The sequence below is a fragment of the Corvus cornix genome, chromosome 13, assembly GCF_000738735.6.
Source record: "Corvus cornix cornix isolate S_Up_H32 chromosome 13, ASM73873v5, whole genome shotgun sequence".
NCBI classification, from domain to species: domain Eukaryota; kingdom Metazoa; phylum Chordata; class Aves; order Passeriformes; family Corvidae; genus Corvus; species Corvus cornix.
The window spans coordinates 4210112-4234494 of record NC_046343.1 but is presented as its reverse complement, the minus strand read 5'-3'; the positions used below and the strand labels follow the sequence as shown (position 1 = coordinate 4234494).

At 41.5% G+C, this 24383-nt stretch overlaps 1 protein-coding gene across 3 annotated transcripts in view; it reads right to left on the bottom strand.

Annotated features, from left to right (window-relative positions):
* RNF145 (ring finger protein 145) overlaps positions 1 to 23277 on the bottom strand; it is a 47016-nt gene extending 23739 nt beyond the window's left edge. The window contains exons 1-3 of one of the 3 annotated variants that reach the window (XM_039559644.1): positions 23068 to 23277; positions 13704 to 13917; positions 4942 to 5050 (exon numbers count right to left, since the gene is read on the bottom strand). In XM_039559644.1, the coding sequence (XP_039415578.1) occupies positions 4942 to 5050; positions 13704 to 13887 (293 nt within the window). In that variant the 5' untranslated portion in view covers positions 13888 to 13917; positions 23068 to 23277. Of the gene's footprint in view, positions 1 to 4941; positions 5051 to 13703; positions 13918 to 22369; positions 22719 to 22788; positions 22813 to 23067 lie in introns of those variants that run through there. The other 2 variants (XM_039559643.1, XM_010399701.3) reach the window with 2 other exon arrangements.
* Positions 23278 to 24383: the final 1106 nt, after the last annotated feature.

The window sequence follows — 24383 nt, the reverse complement described above, 5'->3', positions numbered from 1 at the left end:
AGGGTCTCCCTGACAGTCTTTTTTGCTGCTTTTTCTTTATTCTTTCTGGTAAAACAGAACAAACTTGGCGTAGAAAAGGGGATGCCCTTGGCCACGGTATTGCAAAATTGGGAATAGATTTATGGTACAGCTCAATTATCTAAAAAGCACACAGTGGCTTTGTGCCAGGAGGAATGGCCATATATTACTAGGACAGCTGGTGGGGGCCCCGGGAAATTTGGCCACTACATGGAACTTTCAATCAATTAAGACTCACTTATTTATGACACTGCTTAGAGGATAAAAGCCCTGGACAAATGCATTACTGTTTTAGGAAAAGAAAATTGGATACACCAGTCTCATGTCAAACGAGGGGTGAGTAACCAGCCAGCTAATGAATGATGGCACTATGAAGAACTGATACTCTGAAGAGATGAAGTGGGACAGCTCACTCACCACTCTTGGTGCTGTTAACCCAGATGACCACAGCTGCATGGCTAAGTACAAAATCAATGAACAATTCAGTGTGGTATGAAGTTAACAAGACTAAAGAGGAGCTAATTCACATAGATTGTTAGGGGCTGGGTGACCAAACCTCTGTAAAACCCAAAGAAAGAGCTCACATTTTTTGTTGTGTATTGGATACAGCTCATGATCCAGCTTTAATAAAGAGAACCAGCAAGACCAAAGTTGATTGCCCCAGTGCTACCCTTGTTTAACATTCAATTCCAGCTGCTGTGTGTGATTTGACATCTGGATCTCAAATAAACAGAATCTATGTTAATGTGACCTGTGAACAAAATTAACTCAATACCAACCATTGTCTTACTGCCCAGCACAATGAGCTTAGTTACTACCCCTCTACCAGTAAGGGAGGAGCTGATCCCACAGATTTCTGAAATCAGCACTGGCTTTTTAGCTGATTTCAAGCATGACTGTAGATACCATCTACGGCAGCCACAATCATAAGAGAAGGGGAAGGCTGTATCTTACACACTGAAATTCAAAAAAAAAAAAAATTGGGATAATGTGATTGATTTTGAGAAAGAATTCCAGCTGTGGTGGTAACCAGCCAATTTCCCATATAACCCCAGAGTAATAAGGCCACAGCTTTTGTCTGAACAATATGCACCACATCAGAATACACCACAGACCCAATCCCTGTGTTAGGATTGACTCATGATGCAACTGCACTCTATCCACTAGAGCTGAGTATGGGCCCAACAAAACAATATCAAACGGCAGAATGTTGATGGGCATGTTGTAGGAGAACAACAAAGATTTATTTGTGAAAGTAAAACCATCAAAGCTCAACACATTTGTTTTGACGCTGAACAAAACGCCTGTCACTTGAAATACATTCCAGAGATACCCCTGAAACTGTACTTGCCTATGTTGGAAAGGGATGTGTTTGTGTAAGAACTCTTCGTAATCTTTTGTTTGTAAATAACATCACTGTAGGGACAAATAATCGCTCCATTACTTCTAACTGTGGAAACACTGTGGGATGCAATTTTAATTATTCAGCTCCTATTACGTCCAATCAATGGTTACAGTCCAATTATACTTAAGCTAAAATTTACTACCTATCCCCATCAGAATGAATCCTGCACTGGTGAAGAAGCTACTAAAACCTGATGACCCATATCAACTACTGGAACAAGTCCAAAACAATGGACAAAAAATTCTAGTCACCATTCAGTGCAGAAGAGATGTGTCATGTCACGGAAAGAGTGAAGAGGGAGGCACAACACTGATGGTGGAAAATTCCTCTCTTTGGGTGGTCACCAACAGCAACAGGAATCTATATTCAGATATCCGTCCAGTGGTGACCTTGTTTGCTCTGTTTACATTGTGCCTGTTGCTTGTAATAACACTGTATGTGAGACTAAGAGTTGTATTTAAAGACTTTGTGAGTTCCTTCCTTCTTATTGAAAGACTTCATGAGTTCCTTCTGACATCCCAGCAGGGATGCTTAATAAAAAAAGCAGGACTGTTGTAAATGAAGTTTAGTTAGCTGCATCCTTTTAACTGTACTCTTCCATCTGAGTGGCTTTGCTTAGCAAAAGTAGCTAAAGCTGCTGGAGTTTTAAGCCACGAGCTCCAAACTCTCACCAGCTCCAAGGTCCCACCTAGAAAAGTCAAACATATCTTGAACTTCTGCTCCATTACATGAAGGAGGGCCCTGAGACCAGTGTGAACTGGAAGATAAGGAGGCCACAACTCAGCAGAAGCTGCAACCCAGCCAGATAAAAGCTGCCAACACCCACCTGGAGACAGAGAAAGAATCCAACAGGGAACAAGAAGCTCCCAGACCAAAACCCACCAATGGACCAAGGGGTGTGTGCAAAGCACATGAAGAGTGGATGAGGGACAGGTGCATTGACTGTAAGGGTATAAACACCAGGGATTTGTGTGCTTTGGGTCCCTGGCTGGAGGCACCCAGCTCAAGCTGTTCCTATTGCTGTGCCACTCACTTATTAAACTAATTTTTCCTGAAATTGGAGACTGCTGCAGGAAACCTAAGGCAAAGAAATTTCATTAAATTGGATTTTGGGTTTTTAAGCTGACTTCTCTTTTTTCCATAAACAGATGGTATGTTATTTCCACCCAAATTGCCAGGTTAGCATGCTACATACAAATGTAGAATCTTCTGGGATGCTCCAACTACTCACAAATGTTACCTAAACCATCTCTACACATTAAGGTAACTCTCAGTTCTGTAGGCAAGGAAACAAACATTTAAGAAATTTAAGAAATTAAGTGACTTGTCAAGGTCATATAAACCTGCAAGTCTGAAGTCAGAGCTTAACTATAAAATTCAGATGATCTTATTCCCAGACTCGAAGATGAACTACAAGCTATTTCTGGGGTGGAAAAAAAGCACTGAAAGCTGAAGTCTTTCAACAGCTCAGAATTTCCAGGACACTGCAGAGTCACAAGTGCCAGATGATTCTGGTCTTGTTCTATAATTTGCACTAACCAAACTGGCCTCAATATAAGACCTCTTCATTGGTCTTAAATAGCATCCCAACTGGTAGTGCATGCAACCAAGTCCATGGAAGTTTTCAGCTCGAAGCAGAATTACTAACAAAAAACACTGAAAAACAGTTTGCACATGTGACTACTGTATGTCTTGTTATGATCAGGCTGCTAAATAGAAACATCAGTTGGAACTGGATAGCTTTGGCAAAAAGAGGAACGGCTCTGCCAACAGATATGTCTGTCACACTTTACTGTTTTCAATATGAAAACTAAAGGGATTCAAAAATTCTTTTGTAAGGCTAATTCAAGTGTCACTCCCCACATATGATTCCCTGATTGTACAAAGGCTTCAGCTGAGAGCCCCCTGCACTGTGCTTCCTTCCAAACCAAATCAGCCTTATGTCTAGGGAATGGGTAAGCTCACTAAGTGTCAGCTTTTTGCCTTGCAAAATACCTTGGGAACACTGCTGGACTATTTGAATCCATGACATCTTTTAATTAAATATATTTTTTGTGCTAGTTGATGCAAGACTTAATTAAAGTCTTTATTAACTCACTCCAGGAGCACCAAAGAGAGAAAGCTTAGTTAGGAACACACCTAACAATCCAAGCAACAGGTACTGAACATGTTACAATGAAGCCTATGAAGTCTCAAACCTCACAAAGACCAGAAGTCAGAATTCCTATTACATAGAAGCACAAACAAGGTATTCAAAGCAATCACAGCGCTATACCTCAACGTATCAACTAAATTCATAACATCTCCCTTTCTTTTAAAAAATTTAAAGACCTGGAGTGGCATAACCACCTCCAGCTGTAAATGTTCTGGATCAAAGCCCTGTGTCTGATGGGCATTTGTTACCAGCTTTATTATTTAAACACAAGTTCTTAAATAATGTTTAGGTTGCCTTTTCTAATAAATAAGCCTTTAATCCTGTAAGAAACACCCACAAACTCCCATCTATAACAACTGAGGACTCCCCTGAGGAATGACAAATAAACACTTTTTTCCTTCCTACTGAGGCAAGAAGAGGCTATAACTCCTCTCTTGTACACTCATCCTTTTCAGGAAATCACTAACTGCAACTCTGACAGCCACAACAGCGACATGTCAAGTCATCACAAAACCTTCATTAACACTCCCCTGAACTGCAACATATCAAGAAAGACATTCCAGCAAATGCTCTGGAACAACAATTTTGACGCAGAAATAACAAAACTATCACTTCCATTAAATCAATTGAAAGCACATTTTTAAATGTTTCTCATCAGCAGGCACCAAAATAAGTCAGGCTCAAATCCATGTTTTCAAAACTTCCTGTACAAAGCCTTTAATGTGATGGCAGTGTCTTTGGTTCCAATTAAACATCGTGTCAGTATGAAAGTTTACAATGGCTTTCAACAGATGTAGCGGGGACCAAACAAAGATGGTTGATTTTGTCTTGTTTGACTCAGTTCTCCAGCCTCTCGCTCTGCATTTTAGATCCAAAACACCTGCTTCCATTGTACATTTAAATTTGTGTAATATACTTTAAGAATAAATTCCACTACTACTTTGCTTTTACTGGATCCAGATCCCTATTTGCTCTCTCACCCAAGGTGCCAGGAAACTAAAAGTAACATCCTGTATGCTGTGTAAAACACCCCAGTGCTGAAAGCATTTTAGCTGAGCCACTGCATCAGAGGCCACATTTAGTCTTGTGGTAAGTGCTTTCTCTCCTTAGATTAGGGGACATTACACTCCCCAGACAAGTAGCTCAAAATTCTTGCTCTACTTTCAATAACTTAAAAAGAACTACTTGACTGCATATTTAATTCTGTAAACTTTTCCAAAGACAAAGAACAGCAAGATATATTTAGGTGTCTGACATAAAAAAAAAGGCATTCACAAAACCACTTACAGAAGATATTAACAAAATAACAGTTATTTTTCTAATTTCCAAACCAAGCTGACAAAATTAATCCATTTATTCTTACCTGGAAATTTGGTGCCCAGCATAAAGCAGCAGTGCAGTCAAAAAGTACAGGTAAAGCTGAACCAGGTGTTGCCTTGGTAAAGTTAGGAGCACAACACTTAAGATGTAACCTGTAACAAAAAGTTGATCTTTAAAAAAATACTATCAAACACCAAATTAAAATAACACTTGGCATGTTCAGAATTTAAGATGGGGACACATAGGCTGTACTCCATATTAAAGCACACTCCAGCTATCAGGGTTGCATAAATCAAGGACAGGACCTGACACAGCCTAGGATTTGTAGATATTTATCCCAGCAGTTCCTGCATGTCTCATAAGCATTTAGTGAGGCTGTTGAAAATGACCCAATGCACATCCAGCTTTACTCTTCAAGACCAGGGCCTGGCTGCTCAGCAGCCTCTCCAACAAGCAGAACACTGATCCTTATTTTCATAAGGATCTCACTCAGATACCCAAATAAAGCAGTACTTTGAAGTCCACCTCATAACTGTCCATACTCCTTTCCAGACAGGCTGCGGGTCAAAAACCCAGCACATGGTGCCCTTAGTAATATTTATTTCCAGGCTCTCTCTCCATCACTGCAGTGCACTTGTGCTCTTTCTGAAGGTCAGCTCAAGTGCCTGGCACTGAAATCCATTTAGGAAAACAGCCCAGCAACAGCCAACAACTCCCCTGAAGCTAAGAACAAAACGCTGCAGAAGAACTTATCCTGACCCTAACAGCCACACCAGTCATGTCACAATTGAAGTTTCATACATCTATTCAGCAACATGAGGCACAGTCTTTTTAGCTGAGTTAATTTATATTTTGAGCTTTTTAAATATATTTAATAATGCAACTCTAGATTAAGCACTCATAAGCAGTGGCACAACCAGGTACTATAAAACAGCTTGGGAACTCAGCATGTTCCAATATTTGAAAAACATACTATTTCAGAGTCAGTATTTGTGTAGAAGTATTTAATGGCTGCTTAATATCTGCCATGTTCAATAAGCCACCTCTGTAAAATTCTACCAACAGTTTGGTCTTCAAAAAGGTATCTTGCAAGATCCTCCTAGAAAAGGCACCAGACCCACAGGATGCCAAGCAGAGAGATCAATTCAGATAAGACAGATGATAGGATCAATGATAGACAGACAAAGCCTATTTGCTTACCTTTTTAAAATACCAGTATATCATTTATGTATTTAGCATTAAAGATAATGTTTCAATTATCTTTATGAAGTGGATGTGACAAGTTGCACATTTGTCTCAGGATGTGCTTTTTAAAAGGCTAAAATAATCAATAGATTCTTTTACTAAAATCAAGTGTCAGACAAGTCAGTAATTCTGGACAGTATCACTTTGACCAGAGGGCTGAAGCACCCCCCCGGGAGGACAGGCTGGGGGAGTTGGGGCTATTCAGCCTGGAGAACAGAATCATTTTTATTGTGAGCTTTTTTAAAGGGGCCTGAAATACAACACTCCATCAGTTTCCTTCTAGCGACTGTTTTACACAGAATGACTTGCACAGCACATCAGATGTTCTACACTATCAGTTTTCTTCACAAACACCTGTATTTTATGGAATTCCTATTCTCTGTTCACCACCTTCCTTCTACCAAACACACAAATGACAAGGGCAGGAACTCCTCAGCAGTCTCTATGAAGACATTTAATTACCTTGCACCACACCACAGCCTCATGAGCCATCTCGAGCTCTCAAACCCTCTGCAGACATTCTTACACCTCATCTCTGCTGCATTCACCCCTTTCCCTGGATTCCTTCCTGAGGGACAATTCCCCCTGAGGAACAACCCACAACCATTTATCATTCCAGCACGTGAGTCAAATCTCTCCAAAACTTTCCTTCTCACTAGCCTGTGACTCACCTTCAGGTAGAGAACCAAATGGAGTTTATTATGCAGTCTTTTATTCCTCTATTACCCTATCAATAGTCTTAGAATACCTGTTCACTGCATCTGTATTTAAGCTCTGTCATCTTTACTTTATCACAGGAAAGTCTGCTCCTTGGCCACGTGATGATGTACCTGAGCAATGGTAGGATCATTTCTGTAAAAGTAACATATTTTAGAGGGCAGTAACTACCCTCTAACAAAGATGATGGAAGGATTTTAGATATCACTGAAATTCATTCTTCTTCTGTACAGGATCACAACTTCAATCAAAATACTTAGGATCCTTCAGGATACAATGAAGGAGTGGAAAAAAAAATAAAAGGCTAAATTAAAAGATTTAGAAAGTACTGTCACTGTGCCTTCTAACCAGCAGGCAGGCCTTCACACTGCACAGATGCTCAGAACTGCAGGGAAGCAGCACAAGACAGCCAAGGTTACTGCAGAAGCTTCAGCAATGAACTCCACTGCTCAGGAGTTTGGGCTGGAATGTAAATGTTCACTTTGAAGCAGCCATTTGGTTTAATTGTTATACTTTGAAGAGGGGGAGAGCAACAGACATTTAAAGTAGTTCCCATTCACTCTTATTTACAATTTCCTCTTGTGACTTGGTAAGAGGGAGATTTCAACACACTTCATACTGCAATATTTGCATTTTTGCTGCAGAGGCCCTATTCCCAAAGTGGTACCAACCTCATTTTTATCAACAAAGCCTCTGCCAAATTAAAAAATAAAAAAAAAAAAATAAAAAGCCAAATAATTCTTTACCAACCCATCTGATTGCAGAAAAAAAGGAAGATAAGCTCAAATTAAGACATATTTGCAATAATATTCTATTCCCTTTGTTCTCATGCAGACAAATGATGTAATTAGTGTATGGTATAAATAAGATTCCACTTCAAAAAAAAAAAAAAGACCAGGAAATGAAATTTCTCACAGTAGCTTTCTCATCTAAATCATTACATTCTGTTTTCATTTGCACCTCCTCTGCCAGAAGAAAACATGATGCTGAGAACATACATCCCTTTGGAGAGAGTCCCCACACACAAGAACTTACAGTTTGAGAAACAGTCATCTTACTGGGTAACCTCTGAGCAGGGGTTAACAATAACACTCACTTCCATCCAAATGGAGTTTCTGAGCTCTGTGTCAGCAGTGAGCACTCCCCTCCCTCGATTCAGGCCATGCTATTTTTGCTCTTGGGACTTGGTGCATTGTCCCTTTTGACTCACCACGTGCATTTCTGTATAAAGCAAGCAGCAGGCTCAGGGAAGGCCAATTCCTGCCCCAGTAAAGGAATGGTTCTAACATACGTTAAAAACAAATAAACAAACAAAAAAGATAAAGAAAAGACAGAATAATCTTCCCTGAATACAGTCATAGTGCCCTAGTGCTGCAACACCAAGAAAGAGACTTGCACCTTTATGCTCCCAGATGTAAGGAGCATTACAGAAGACTCATTCTGCCAACCTTAAAAATACACAAATCCCCCACTCAGCTCCTATTCAGAAGCACACGGAAACAGAGAACTTCTACTGCCTCTCAGGCAAGATGGTGCAGATTTAGGCCCCACTGGAGAAAAGAAACTGAAAATCATAGTGAGCAGAAAAGCGAAGTTGAAGACAAGAACACACATATTAACCAGTTCATGACCTCATTTACAACCTGCTGATTCAGCTCGATGAAAACCTCTGGCTGTGCAATGCTCATTGTTCAGAGAGCAGCAGCTCACAGACTGCCTTTCAGCAATCTCTCCATTTGTGCACCACCAAGGTGTTCCCAGCTTCTCTCACCAGAATTACCTCTTTGCCGACTCAGGTGTCTGAGGTTTATTGACTGCACACAATGAAGGCTTCTGGAACATGATCAAAGTCACAACTCATCCTCTTTATGGAGCACTTTAGTGCTCATTTGCATGATTACAGATCCCTTGTGTCCATTTTGTATTATTACTCACAGTTTCCTGCGTGTTTACTCTAAAACTGAGAACTTTGCACATCAAAGAGTTCATAACATTTCTTAATAAGGCCACACCAACTCTTGGAGTGCCAGAAAGTAAGAGCACAATTGCTTGGCTTCTACCAGGAAATTAACTTAGGGGGCCCTACTTTTCCATTTTCCCATATCCTGTAAGGGTAAAGGGCCCGTGACTTGCAAAGCAACTTGCTGGGAAGCAGCAAGTCATGAGCCACAGACTCCATCCCAACACCCAACTCTCCTGCCTCAAAGAGGGATCAGTGCACTCCGAGTTAGTCACTCCAGCCAAATCCTTGACTGCCCTCATTTCAGTTTATTCAGACAAATACCTGGCCACAACATGCAAGTATCAATAAAACAGGACACACTTCTGAAAGCCTGCATTTGAGATGGCAGAAGTATTACAGAAACAACTGGCACCTTTATTTTCAGTGTGTCTAATTCTCAGGATAAGCAATCACCAGACTGGTCACACTGCAATTTACACAGAGATTTCATAAACTGTCAAAGTCTAAATCATCTATCTCAAGAGTGGATAGTTTTTAAAAAATATACTTTTATATACCTGCCCTCCAGAAAATGCTGGAAAATGAGTTCAAAACTGAGAAACATCTAAACATACTTGCACATCAGGAAAGTGGTATTTATTCAGTCATTGCACAGGACAACTGTGAACAGAGATCAGAAATCCTGTTATCAACATCTGCACATCTCTATGAAAATAATGCCAACAAAACAATTTATTCATTGCTGGGGTACTGCCATCAACAGCTGTTTCTTGAATTTTTAAATGCATAACAGATTGGGCACTGTAAGTATAAATAATCCAAGAAACTGAGTTCTTTACGGAGATTTGCAGTATTATCTGAACAAATAAAATGGACTTTTGATTCTAGTTCTGCCATATGATTCAAAGGCTCTTTCTAAATCATCAAGACAAGCTGCCATTCTGTCATGAGAGTGGTACTCAGAATTAAAAATTTTAAGCACCTCCTTTCAAAAAGGCGGTTAGTGGTTCCTTTTATTTAAAAAAAAAAGTGGTGATGTGGGTTTCCAAAAACAGATACCAGCTTTACACAGAAAAGTTACCTGAAAGTATCCATATGCTGAGAAAGCTGCTTAGTAAAAGCCTACAACACGAAGGGAGCAGTAGCCTTCAGTCAGAAAATGAAAAAAGGGTGTGCTGGATTTTGAGCATGGCACTCACTCTACCTCCTCCTGTGTCCTACCAACTGCAGTATACACTGCATTTTATCCAAAAAGAGAATGAGAAGACGTTACAAATAATTATTTTAAGAAATACAGACCAAGTCCATGTCATCAAATTGCACTTGATTAAAAATAGCTACAGTTTAAAATCAAATAGTAACACTCAGAAAATAGAAGTTCTACTACCCATTTATCTAAGTGCTGCTTGCAGGAGAGAGACAGAAGACATGGGGCTACAGAGCCAGAGATGCTGAATCTAAGCAGGACCTCATTTTTATATGCATTAACTGTATTTACACATTTAAATCATGCATCTTTTTCTCAATATTTTAGGAAATTTGTTTCTGTAACGAACCAACTCATTTCTTCTCACACTGAAGCTTCACTTGGCATTTCTTCCTGTGTTTGTACCAGAGTACAGTATCTTTCCTCTTAAAAAGCAACACGAAAAAATAGAAATCTAAATAAAAGATCTTCTACGTAAAGCACAAGAGCTTAAAGAAAAGTGGGCAGACCAAAGCATGCAATCAGCACACAAGGGCAGGAAGTCCAGCAGGTTTCTCCTCCCTCAAGCCCCCCTCATAAAAGCAGCATTCGTAACAAGCAGCTCACACCTAGGAAGTGATATGACCAAGAGATTAAAATATTAACCACACAGTTCAAGAAACTGTCATTACAAACAGGGTTGTGAAAGATGACACACCTTTCACCTATTCCAAATATTTAAATACTTTTTTCCCCCCCTGAAAATTTCTTTTTATTTTTCGTAATGACAAAGAATATAGTTTAAGATAGAAAACTGCTCTATTTTTACTTTTGAGTAAGAAAACCCTGTATTTAGTGCAGTTCTGTGCCTCACCCATGACAGTGACTTAAATTCCAAGCCTGACTCTGATTATAGACTAAGCTCATGACTCTTTCCATCTAGCTCAGAGTATTTACCAGTTAGAACAAACAGCATTGTTTTGCCCTTCTTCACAGGAGGAAATTACGTGGTTTCAACTGTTTTCCACCTTCTTCATCAAAAGAACATAAAAAGAAGTGCCTGCTTTCTCAGAGCTCCTCTGCAGTGCAGAAGAAAACAGAGAAGTCTGGCAGTAAGTGCTAATCTACCCTACACAGAGGTTTCACCAATTCTAAGCAGAAATTTATCTCTGCTGTTTACATTGCTCTGTGCTATTTAGTTAAATTTCATGCAGGTGAACTTGTGGTTGAGTGGTTATCAGGATTGAATATTTTCCTTTGCTCAAGCAGATAAGGGCTGTTTCATGGAAAGATACGAAAAGGAAAAGTTGTTTCAAAGAACAAATTGCATGTCAGAAGCTTTTATTACACTCTCAGTACTGCTAACTGGAATGGGAGTCACACTGGAACACACATCATTTCACTTGTACATTTAAACAGAAAACACACTCCTGGTAACTCCCAGTTCTGAGCAAATTTCCAACACTGTGTCCTTAGTTCCAGGAAACGGTTCACCATATGAAGACTGGTAGAGTTTATTAATTTTTAGGGCTCTCTAATCAAATTGTTCCTTGAGCATCTGCCCAAGATAGATGCACCCAATTTCCTCAGCTGCTGGAAGCACTTATATAGCACTATATATAGCACTACAAGATACTGTCTTGTAGAAGAAATTCAGTGATTGATTGATATTGCAAAGCTGCCACTGAATTTGCTGACAGCGTTTCCTAACTGCAAATATGACAGAGGATTTTTTTCCTAAATAAAGCAGATTAGTATGTTGAAACACATCCACAGTGAATTGTTGTTTAAATTATATGCTGGCAGTTAATTTCCCCCTATGTATCTTCAAAGAAGCTTAACTCCCCAGACTGGTGGAAAAGGATTTTGTTTTCCTTACAAATCCAATTTATATATTTTTATACATCATCTTAATTAATGTTAAACTGTAAAGTGACGCAACTAAATCTATATAAAATGTCATGGAGGCATGTAAATTGATTTAGCCCAGCTTTACCCTGACACAACTTAAAAAACCCCCAACAACCAAGGAAATGAAACACAGCAACTTTATTTGCAAAGTACTAGCAATGTTTTCTCACTAAAAATTGCCTGAAAATCTTTTAAAACGAGCAACTTGTTTGACAATTTAGAAGCTCTTCTTGCTTAGCAACTACCAGTTGGAGAAATAAAAGTGCATACAATCAATGTCATAAAAGAAGTACAAGAACTGCTGAGTGATTGTGCACCAGCACAAAAGCACCCCTTGTACAAGGAGCACAAAGTCAGATTCCACTGGTTTAGTACCAAAATAGCATCCAGGTGGGAAATTCTTTGGTAACAAAACCCACCCTCTCCGTACACTTTTTATTGGTGTATCCCAACACACTTCAGCAGGGACAAGATTATCAAATGTCTATAAAGAGGGGCTTTGCCACAGCTGGAAATTACCCACTGCCATCTCGAAAACCTACTCCACAACTGTTAGTTCTGCATTAGAACCTGATCTGATAAAGTCATTCCTAAAAGCTTTGTGTGTGCACACAAATGCATGAGAAGGCCAGCTGTAGGTACTGGCCACCATCGTCCTGTGTCACATTCACCACCAGCAAGCATGTCCTCTCCCACAGACAAAGGAAAGGGGAACTGTGACACCAATGTTTTGTACTGCAAGTACATTGTTATCCCAGCACGAGTATTGTGGAGCCGTAACAAAGAAAGCTGCACTCATTTTTAGTGCAGTAAATGATTTCCAGACAACAGATATTTAATACATTTAAAAAAGGGAAGCCTTATGCCAACATTTATGCAGTCAGGATTAAAGTCAGGACATGCTCCATCAAAAGCCCACAGTTTTCTAACTACTTAAGTAAAGTGTGTTTCCTTTAGCTGACTGCAGTGCATCTTTATCTTCCAAAAGCATCTACTAGGAAGAAATGCTACAGAGTGGGAAAATTATATGCTAGCCCTTTCTCTCCAAGCTAGGCAGTGCTCAGGCAGATGCTTGCAAGAGATCAACCTCAACAGCCTGAATCCAATCCCTAATTTACCCCATGTGCAGATGAATCACATTCTCACCTGGAGAGCAGGTCCCAGAACACCAAGCCTTTCATCTCCTAAAAACAGACATCTAGCATTCCAGAGCTAGACTTGCAGGCCAAGGTTCACACCTCAGCTGCCTGAGCTGAGTTAGTAATTTTGTCCATTTATCTGCAACATAAGGACTGGTTACCTGCTCGAATCCACTCACAGCACAGAGATGGTTCATAAGGGTGTAAACTGAAGAGCCAAATCTGTGCAGCAATGAAAACTAAACTTCTGGTGCTATGGTTAGTCCAAACCCAGCCACCTTTGCCCTAGTCTCTTGTTTAATGTTAAGTTTCTATACTTCTTGTCTGCACCACATTTCACAGCTGCTTCATCATCAGTCAGACACGGGCCAAAGTCACTGTGTTCCTCCTTCAGGACATCAATTGTGTTTCCAAACACCAGGTTTACTTGTAAAGGCTGAATAACAACAATCAGTAAAAACCCTGGGTAGGATTTCTTTGCTGTTAACATAAACTGTCCCTTAGGCAGAGCTGTAATGAATGCATTATCGTGTTATTCTTTGGAATCAATATATTAACATGCCATTACCAAATTCCTAAAATTCTTTTAGCAAGCCAAAGAACATTTAGTCAAGTAGTTTTCTCTTGAAGAGATCCATACTTACCCACATAATGCATATTAAGGGCCAAGTACTTGTACTGGAAGAGAGGGTTGTTGTGCAGGCTACTTCTTTGGATCTGCTGGAAGAATGAGCTGACATCCCATCTGTACAAGACATCCAACAGCATGATGCTGGGGACCCTTAGGGCCACGTTTAATACTGCCTCCAACTTCTCCTTTGCAGCCATTCTCTTCCCTTTCTGTGAATTGGCAGCAGACTGTAAATAGCACAAGAGAGAGAAGAGTAATCAGATCAATCCCACTGTACAAACAGCCATTAGGCTTTGTGATCATATGAATGGGGCTTCCTGTGTGGCCACAAACGACTGAATGAATCAACTGAGTTAAACTCAAATCCAGACAGGACAGCTTCTATTTTGGCTATATAAAGGTCAATTTGCTAGCAGTTTTTCCATGGTGACACTGTAAAATGGGGGGAGGGCAGGTTAATGACATGAAAATGGTCCAAGGGTGTGCACCGTTCTTATTTACACTCATTTAGCATCCAAGATCTCAGCCGAAAGACCCCAGTGTAGTAGGTACTACACAAACATTTACATGATCTGCATTAGAATGCAAATACTCTGTAAGCTTTAGAAACCAAACACCAACAAAATTCAGGCACTACATCCATTTAGCTTAGCACTATTTCTACACCTCTCAAATTAAATAATCACCAATTAAGACAGTTCTTTAAATATTTGGGATTCACTTCCTCAATGCAAATTGCAGTAAATCATTTTCAAATACCTGAGCTTTAAAAAAATCATTTACAGACTTCATTAACCCCTACAAATTTATCTATTTATGGAATTTGAGGGCTGTGTGTTTTGAAGATTAGGACCAATAATACAACTATTCTACTCATTTCCATGTAATTCACAAGGAATCATTCAAACAAAAGACCATATCCTCACTCCTGAATACTAGAAGGTAATTCAGTTTTGGAGTTTGCCATCAGATAAGACGGATGATGCATAACAATGAAGGGCCCTTTTTTTTAAAAAACAGCTGATCCACAACAGCATCTCAAAAGTCATCAACAGAACCATTTTAAAGAGCAGAAGGATCAGTTTGACATCCTGTCAGCTAAGACTGACAGTTGCTCCTAAATAAAATGTGCTGGTTTTACCATTCACCACCTGCCCATCCCTTGAACGTGATTCACTGTAGGCTGCATTAGAGAACTGCAGTTGAAGATGGGGATGATCCAGCAAGATTTTATCCACAAGAAGCCACTCAAAGTAAAATCACCTGCAGCACAATCAGCCCCCCAATGAGGTCAGATTTAAGAAAAGGCTCCCAATCCCAATTGTTAGGGGGACAACTGAAAAGAACTGCACCCTGAACAAAAAAATGGAAAAACCTGCACTTGAACTGCACTTTATTTTAAAATTTTAAAATTTATTTAAATCTTAAAATAAAAACTTTATTTTATAAAGTTTTACAGGACTTTATTCATATTGTCCTTGTGTAAATTATAGAAGTTTTTGCAGCTGTGCAAGTTTTATATCTCAAGCCAACACAGAAGTCCAGCATGAAGTGAAACCATGCAAATATATATTAAGAAAAAAAACCCAACCCAAATAACAAAAAAACCCCCAAGACCTCTCACCTACACACAAGCCTTGTGTGAGGTTTTATTTGTGTTGCCATGGCCTAGATGGCACTGCAAACTGTTCATGTCACACCTTCAGCCACACTCACATTTCTCAAGGCATGATGACATAAAATTACTTCAGCTCAAGAAGTCAGGACACATCAAAACTGAGATGTGGCTCAATAAACCACAGGTCGCAAGGCTGTTGCTTGCCATTGTCTAGCCCACAGTCTGATTTTTCAAGTTATGTATATGCTGGCATTTTTACAGAGCTCTTGCAACAGCTCTACAAACCCCAAGGGGAGCACATCGCTCCCCTCACATAGGAAGCACCTTCCAACCACATCAGGCAGCCCACACAACACCAGAATTTCACAGAGCTGTCCAAATCAAATTAAAAGGTCGGCCAGAAGACTACAAATATTTAGAATGAACAACCAAAACTACCACCCAAGCAGCTACTACAGAATCAGAGCATTCAACATTTTGTGTGAAAAAAACCCTGAGTTTAAAGGGATGGTATTGTACAAACAGAAGTCAGGGGTTGCACAGATTGTATTCAGAGTTACAAAAAATACCAGCTTAAATAATTCATATCAAAATATTTTAAATGTCCCAGAATTTTCAAAAATCTATGGGTTTGTAAAGTTCATAAATTTAATTAAAACTCTGAAGTTAGGCTGCCTCCTGGCTTTTCACTACGTTCCTTCTCCAAGTAGATCAGGATGTGGGGATAGGGATGAGCAGGGACTGACGGGTTTTCATTCTGTCATAAAAACAGCCATGCAAAGTGACAAGTGCCTGATACCAAATTACATTCTCAAAACTGTCAAACCTTTTTCAGTCATCAACAACAACCAAACGTGTATGACAAGAAGGTAACTTTCACTTGAACTTTCGCTTTCCTTAATTACTCCAAAAACAGAATTCCACGGACAACTTCTCTTAATACTGAAAGTTAATTTGGATGTGCTGACTCTCAAGTTAAGCTGAAAAATTCTACCTCCCAAACTCACGCACACATACTTGAGACATAGCAAACTAAAAAGTGCAGCATTTAGATTATCTAAGAGAACAATTAAATTTCAAATGCTGCTAAAACAAAAGCAAAACTAACTTTGAAAACCACATCATGTCGCAACAGAAGTCCTGTGAGGAGCAGCCACAGCAAATCCACAGCATCTTCTGTCCCTGACTGACAAAAACACCCAATACTAATAAGAAACCCTTTAAAATTAACTCCACTAGAAATGCGGATGTGTTAAATAAAGCCTCAGTTGTAATGGCTGCCAAGTTCTGACAGAACGAAATAGAGGCAAGCAAAGTCCATTGCTCTAAGCTCATTATATTGTAAAGAGCTCTCACAATACATTATTTTGATTGGTGTAAAAACAAACAAAAAAACAACCGCAACATTAAAACGTTTAGATAAATGATGATGACAAGAGTTGCTGCGTGCTCAGGCATTAGAAATAAAAAATAGGTCATTTGTTGTACAAAGCCAAAAAATGGACTGGGGAACCATTTGTTTGCGTTTCAAAATTTTTTTCCCGTGATTTCAAACATCTCCCTGTTCCAAATTAGAATAAGAAAAGGAACAGTCTCAGGAAGATTGTCATGGTTTAACCCCAGCTGGGAGTTAATATCACACAGCCACTCACTCACCATCACCCCTCCAAGTAGGAGGGAGAGGGAAACTGAAAAAAAGGTAAAAACCTTTGGTTGAAATAAGAGCACTTTAATAAATAAAATAAGATAGAATACTGATAATGATAATAACAGTGGTGAAAGGCAGATAACAACAACAACAACAAAAAAAACAGACAAAGAGAGGACTGAAACCCAAGAGAAACCAGTGCCACAATGCAGTTGCTCACCACCCACTCACCGATGCCCATCCAGTCCCTGAGCAGCAGTCGGTGTTTCCCAGCCAATTCCCCCCTGTTTCCACACTGGCCATGAGGTTCTGTGGCATGGAACATCCCTTTGCCCAGTTCCCCCAGCTCCTTGTGCACCTGCTCACTGTCAGAGCACAGGAAACTGAAAAGTCCTTGATTTAGAGTAAGCACTGCTTGGCACCAACTAAACCATTGGTGTGCCATCAACGTTATTCTCGTACTAAATCCAAAACACAGCACTGCACCAGCTACTAAAATTAACTCAATCCCAGCAAAAGCCAAGACCAAGAACTTCAGATTTCACATCTTAAGCTGTGCTATTTGGCCAAAACAACCTTTTAAAAAATTCCCATTATAACTGATTGTTCATGGAACATAAAACAAAAATGAACAATCCATAACAATTATATTTCAAAAACCCCTCCTTCACCTGGCACACCCATTTTGTCAAAAGCGTATTCTTGGTTAGCCCTAAAGAAGACAGCAGAGTTGGCAAAAATCTATTAAAAAAAAAAAAAAGAGACAAAAAGACTCCTTCAAGTTTGTCCCAGCTCATTCCAGCAGCAGAACAGACCATCTTGAGTGTGATCACATAGCACGCAACCTCTCACAGATAACACGCATTTTCCCTTTCACAGAATTTTCTTTCTGAAGTTTTGCCACAACATAAAATTTTGCCATTTCAGCTGAAGCTGTGAATTCTGCCACTTAAACCCATGTAACTGTTGCTTCTGCACCAACATAAATATAACTCTATCACATCACAGGCAGCAAGTATGTCCTGGTAAAGCAGTACAAGAGGCCACAAAAATCTACATCCATTTATCCAAACAGGTACAAAATTACACTAACAGAGAAGAGTTTGTACATTTAGGGAAGCATTAATAATAAAGTTACTTAATAGTTACAGAAATAAACTGGAGTATCTGCAAATATAAGTTATTCCAAGATTACTGCCACCAAAATTCACTATAGAAAGAGAAAGCAATTCCAGGCAAGATCAGAACCTTAAAACCAGACTTGATCCTGCATCATTCAGTCTCACATCTGTGAACAAGATGCTCATTCTGCTACAGCATCACAACCTAAAATACTTGGCAAGATTGACTAAAATCCAAAAAAGACAGTTTCAACTTCTGCTCCTCACATCTATGAAATTCTAGTTACTCTGGATACATCCGTTAACAAGCACATTCTGGTCTGCAGTTTAGTTTCCACATTAGATTATTTTTCAGTAATACATTCTGAAACTAAAAATATCACCAGGAAAACCTTTTGTTTTTCTGTGAGGGAAACTCTGCTAGACAGACTTAGAGGAGGAAAAAAAATTTTAAAGATAAACCCAAACAGAATACCAAATATACAACTCCTATCTGTAGCTATAGAAAAGTTCAGTGTCACAGTTCAACAACTAAAATTAGACCCATCAGCTGGGTTATACCAACTCACTCCCTTCTTTATACCTGTCCTGATTTGGGGAGCAAAAAGAATTTTAATTACAGAAGAACCCCATTCTTCAAAGACTCAGATCTTTATATCATCAGTTTGGGAGGGAGAGAACAAAGAGAAGCAAAGGGAAGGAACAGGACGAAAAGGTTTATCAAATATGCACTGAGAAAAGAATCTCCCTGTGTGATTTCTGTAGGGAAAAAAAAAAACAAAAACAAAAACAAACCCAGAACTCAGAGTACGTGAGTCACCAATCCATCAAAAGGGCTCTTTCCCTGGCAGACAGTGACAAGGAAAGGAAAAGACTGTCTTGCTCCCATACAATTTAAACTGGCTAACAAGGACAGCAATCAAAGATTTCTGCTGAGAAGGCCAGATCCAGTGAGATACCAAGAGCAGGAATAAAGCCCTGGAACACTGCAGACGTGCACAGCAACACCATCACTGGCAGCCAGTCACTGCTCCCAGTAATGCTCAGTGCTTCTAAATCACTGGAGCAGTTCAGAAATTTCAAATGATAACTAGAGAGTATTTAGCCTTCAATTTAAAGGTTCAGAGAGAGTCAGTCAGCAAACAGCTCGATCTTGCTGTGTAAGCAGTTAACAAGAACAAACAACATCTTTTTTCTCCTTATTTTTTTCCCCTTTTTCCCATCTGGTCTAACAGTATGGATTGCTATACAGCTGCTGCAGTGGTGTGCCTGGAGAACCGGTATTTCTGCCTAGAAAACTGAGTAATTCCTACATTCCGACTCATCCAAGACTCATTCAGTTGTGAACTGTGGCAGAGCTAAGGTTAACCATCCCAAACAAATACAGCACATATTTTGCAAAAGCAAATGTTACTGCAAAATAAATTAGGTCAAACCCTTCTCTGTTCACAGGGACTTCAGTGAACATGAATTCACATTAAAGGCATATTTAAAATGGACAAAAGCAATGATGGAAGGTTAGTTGCAGAGAATTAAAAAAAAAAAAATCTACATTTCCAACTTTCATTAATTCTAGCAAGTTTTATATGAGGGGAAAGAAAACCAATCCAAGAAATGAAGATACATATCACAGAGCTGTGAAGATTAAGTTTTCTTTAAAGATTTATTTCTCTAGTACATTTATACACTATGAACAGTTTCAGCCCACTCTCAATTATAAAGCAAGTGCATTTTATTATTTATAGGCAGCCTGTAAAACATCCTGTGGCTTTTATTTTTCATAATGAACAGGTAAGACAAAGGAACTGAACTCAGGGACTAACACGTGTTAACAAAGGTTAACAAATCCACCAGGTATGCAGCAAAATGCTTCCTTCTGTGGATTCCTATGGGATCCACGCTCTGCCTGCACACAATCAGTTCTAATCCAGTCACACTAAGAGGGGCTGCTTGGTTTTGAGATTGCAGCTTAGTTGGGCACCTGAAAGACAGTAAGCTAATTCATTAAAATTAAAATACAATTAATAATATCTTTAATTAAAATCTTCAGAAGAAAATCTAGACTGACTCAACAAACTGAACTGCTCTGAGGTCCTTTCTGGCTCCCCTGTTTCTCGACAGGTTTGGTTTATTAACCAGTTATTCAGCACTTTTTTTTGCCATCACAGCCGTGTTTGCAAGCCCACACCTACAAGCCTGCCTAAGCACATTTGTATCAGCACATTCTGAGAAAATCTGGGCAGCAATCCCAAAGCGCCTCTGCAGAGGAGAGAATACCCAGAGGACCTGCACACCGAGCATTAATGAGAGCCTGAGATGATGCAGTGACAGCCCACCCCAGAGAGCAGGATCACAGGAACACCAGGCACACAGGCAAAGCTGCCATGCCCCATCAACCTCACAAAAAAAACCCCCTGCGACCAAAATGTGTTACCAGGATGAAGCCACACGACGGAATGAAATGTATCTCATTCTTCACAGCTGCTCAGACAGCTTTTAGCCATTTCAGACACAGCCTATGTTTAGAACCAGCAATGCCAATAACTAGTTACCAGACTGGTAAGAAGTTAAAATAGAAAATAAGACTTTCAGGATTTCTCTAGGTCAGCACTGATAAAAGTCTCCATCGCTGCTGCTGCCTTATCTGTTTTCTGAATCATGTAAATAAAGCTCCAGGCCTGTAAAATAGGCAGCTCAGCTTCCTGCAGCACCAGACTCGCCTGACAGAAATATCAAACGCATGGTGGAAATACCCAAAAAAGTTCCCTTTAAAACATGCTCAAACACAAGATACGCAACCAAAGAATTCTTCCAGAAAAACTCCTCAAGATGAAGTACCCACTTCTGAGTGTTCCTCCCAAATACGAGACTAATTACAGAGCAGCAAGGCCTCTCTGAAATGAAGGCAGGGAAATGGGAAACACTAATGCCTGAATCACACCAAGGATTGGACTTGAATATACACTTAAAAAGCAAAATGATGGTGAACTGTCCACTCTAACCACATCAAACACTGCCAGGTGTATTTGGAGCTAAAAATGGCTTCAGAAGAGTAAATCACCACATGGGTTCCAGAAGAAGGGAAGAGGAACCATCTGCACTGTTTGAAGAGGAGGAAACCGACCCAAGTTTAGCAAGCAGCTCGGAGAAGGTTTGTGCGAGTGCAACACCGAACACCAAGCAGGCTCAGAGCATGCCAGGACACACCCATTCGCTCAGAGCTCCCTGGCATGATGCGCCTTTCTGCATCTGCACCAAGGGCTCCAGCTGCCGAACCGGACGGAGATACGGATCTCTCCCCATCCTCTCCCAAAGGAAGGAATTCCCCAGTATGCTCAGTTCACGTCTCCGTCAGAATCGAGTGGCTCGAACACCAGTAGCCCCTCAAGACTGACTTAAAGAAAGTGAAGCCTTGTTTTTGATGAGCAGTTGTTTTACATTGCTCTGTAAGATTTTTGATGATCCTTCCATGTAATGGTGGTCGCAAAGACAACCATTTCCTAATGCTAATGAGTTTAGCTGTTAATTAAATCCTTTAGTGACACTATGACTCGAAAACCAGAGCTGATTACCAGAGTTATTAAAGATAACTAGAAACAAAAAAGATACAGTTTCTCATGCACATTTCCCCCCTCCTTTTTAAGATAACCGGCAAAAAAAAAAAGCCAAGGTTACAGATAAACCAAAGTCACGGGGTGCAATAGCTTAGAGCGCCCACCTAAACAAAATAATTTTTTCCATATTTAAATCTATCTTCATTAACCTACAAGACTGATCAAAAAGTAATTAGTAATTATTTCCTTCCTCTCCTCCCAAGTTTTATCTCTACGGACACATTACAAACCCTAACTGAAATACATATAAAAGTATCCAAGACTGGAACACAAGTTAACAGAAACTCTTGTATTAAAAACTGCATAAGAAATGAATACCGCAACACCTACGGATTTCAAAAAAAAAAGTATTCTGAATGAGATCACAAATGGCTAATATTTATGAGTCAAACATATTACACAAATCTTGCTTTTCTTTGGTATATTTTGCCCATAGTTTCTAATATTCTCCTTCATTTGCTGATACTTGCATGCATTACACACAAAAAAAATTCACTTTTTTTTCACTTTATTCCCCCAATCACATTAATTATGCACCAGGTCCCACACACACACCCCCAAAAAGGCAGCACAACCAGAAGGTAAGAATCCCTCTAAGAGCTCCATCTGTCACAAGTGTACTTGGTACACAGAACTACTCCCGAGCACAGAAAAAAAATGAAAATTCTCATCACAAACCTTATTTTAAAAGGCTACAGAAGGTCTCATAAAACCGACCGACATGACACAAGTAGGGAAGATGGCAAGAGCCCTGTTCTCCACGCCACGGGCAGGCTGCTCCTTACATAAGCATGACCATATGCTCCAGGGCCCGTCTCCAGGAGAGGTGCCCGGCTCCGCTCCGTGTCTCCGCCGTGACGGCACCGGGCCGGGGGACGCACGGCCGGCTGCGGGCACCGGAGGGCACAGCCCGACCCCGGGCAGGACGGGCAGCCCCGCAGCCCCCGGCCAAGAGAGTGGCTCTGTCAGGGCTGCAGCAGCCCGCAGCTCATCCCCGGGCCAGCACGGGCAGGCGCCGGCCGTGCGGACCGCGACCCCCCGCTACCCCACTCCCCAACAGGACACTTATTCCCTGCCAGCGCAACTCCCGCGCTCACCGCCGGCGCCGCGGACCGCCCGCGCATCCTGCCCGGCCCCGCTGAACTCCAGTAACCCCGGCGGCTCCCGGCGCCGGCGGAGGAGGGGAGCGGGGAGGGGAAGGGGGCGGAGGGCGGGGAGGAGCGGCGGGGGCGCTGCGCGCAGGGAAGGCCGGGGAGCCCCGGCACCGGCGCGGATACGCGCTGGAGCGGCGGGGGCGCGGAGGGGCGCGGGAGCGGCGGGCGGGGGGCGCCGCGGGGACGCGCGCGTGTGCCTCAGGTGGCGCGTGCGGGAATCACCTGAACCCGCGGGGTCGCCGCCGCCGCCTCCTCCTCCTCCTCCTTCTCCTCCTCCTCTTGCTCCCCGGTGGCGCGGCGGAGGCTCCGCGCTTCTCACACCGACGGCGGCGGCGGTTCGATGCCCGGCGGCAGAGCGGCTCCTCGAGGCACCATGGCCGCGCCGCGCCGCCTCAGGGCGCCGCCGACACCCCGCGGCCCCGCGGACGGGCGGCCATGGCCCCGCTGCCTGCGCGCGCGCGCCGCCCCGCTCCGCGCATGCGCGCGCCCCGCCCGCGGCACCGCCCCGCCCGCGGAGCGGCTCCTCCGCCCCCCCGGGCAGGTTCGGGGCGGGGGTGGAGGGAGTGGGGCAGCGTTTTGGGTGGAAAACGCCAGGAATTGGGATGGAGAGGGCTCCCCGGCGGGAGCGGGCTCTGTCTATAACGCCGGGACCCTTTCGCCCGCCCACAGCCCCGAAAAGGCAGAGGTTGGGGTGTAAATTCCGATGGGAGCGCGGCGGTTTGGGTCCTCTCGGGACGTGCGGACTTGCCAGGGCAGCTGCGGGTCGGGAAGATGACTCAGAAAAGTCGGTCAGCAAAATTTGAGGTAGTGTCTGAGCAGATGTTTAAAAGGCAGCCCTGCTATTTTAATAATACTCCTTAGTGGCCTTGTGGAACACGAAGTGCTGTATTACTTTCGAATACTAAGGCTGACTCTGTTTTTTCCAGTGTTGTACTGCAGAACTTCCAGTCACCTTCGTTTTGAGTTCAACCAGAAAAGCACCAGATACTCTGTATTACTGCACTGTCATTTTTCAGCTGGAGACCTGACCCAGGGGCTGCTCCCTCACAGCACAGCCTAGCACAGTATAGTTTCATACTTTTTAGCTCACAGCCCTTGCATGAAAAGTCTCACTAATATTTACTCATCCTCTTAAGGGTTGCATGGCCAAGCCCTAGAACACATTCCTAAATGCTACGGAAAAATTATGACACAAAGGAAGTAATGTTTTTTACCTTAGTACTTAAAAAAAAGTACAAAGCCACATTGTCTGGAACATGAAAAAAAACCTTTGCTGTGGTGAGGAATGAGGGAATACACTGAACTGGAAAATCCTGTAGTTCACAAGGGTTGGGCTGGCCAACTTAATAATTGCTTTTTTCCTTCCATCTCTAATGAGAACTGGAGCATTCACAGACGTAGGTATTAACAATACCTCAACATAGTGTCTAACTCTGTGAAGCAGAGATATTAAAATAAGGGGTTTGGGCGTCTGTCCGCATTGTGCTTTGCAAAATTACTTTGAGTACCTGAAGGTGTTCAAAACACCAGAAGAAAAA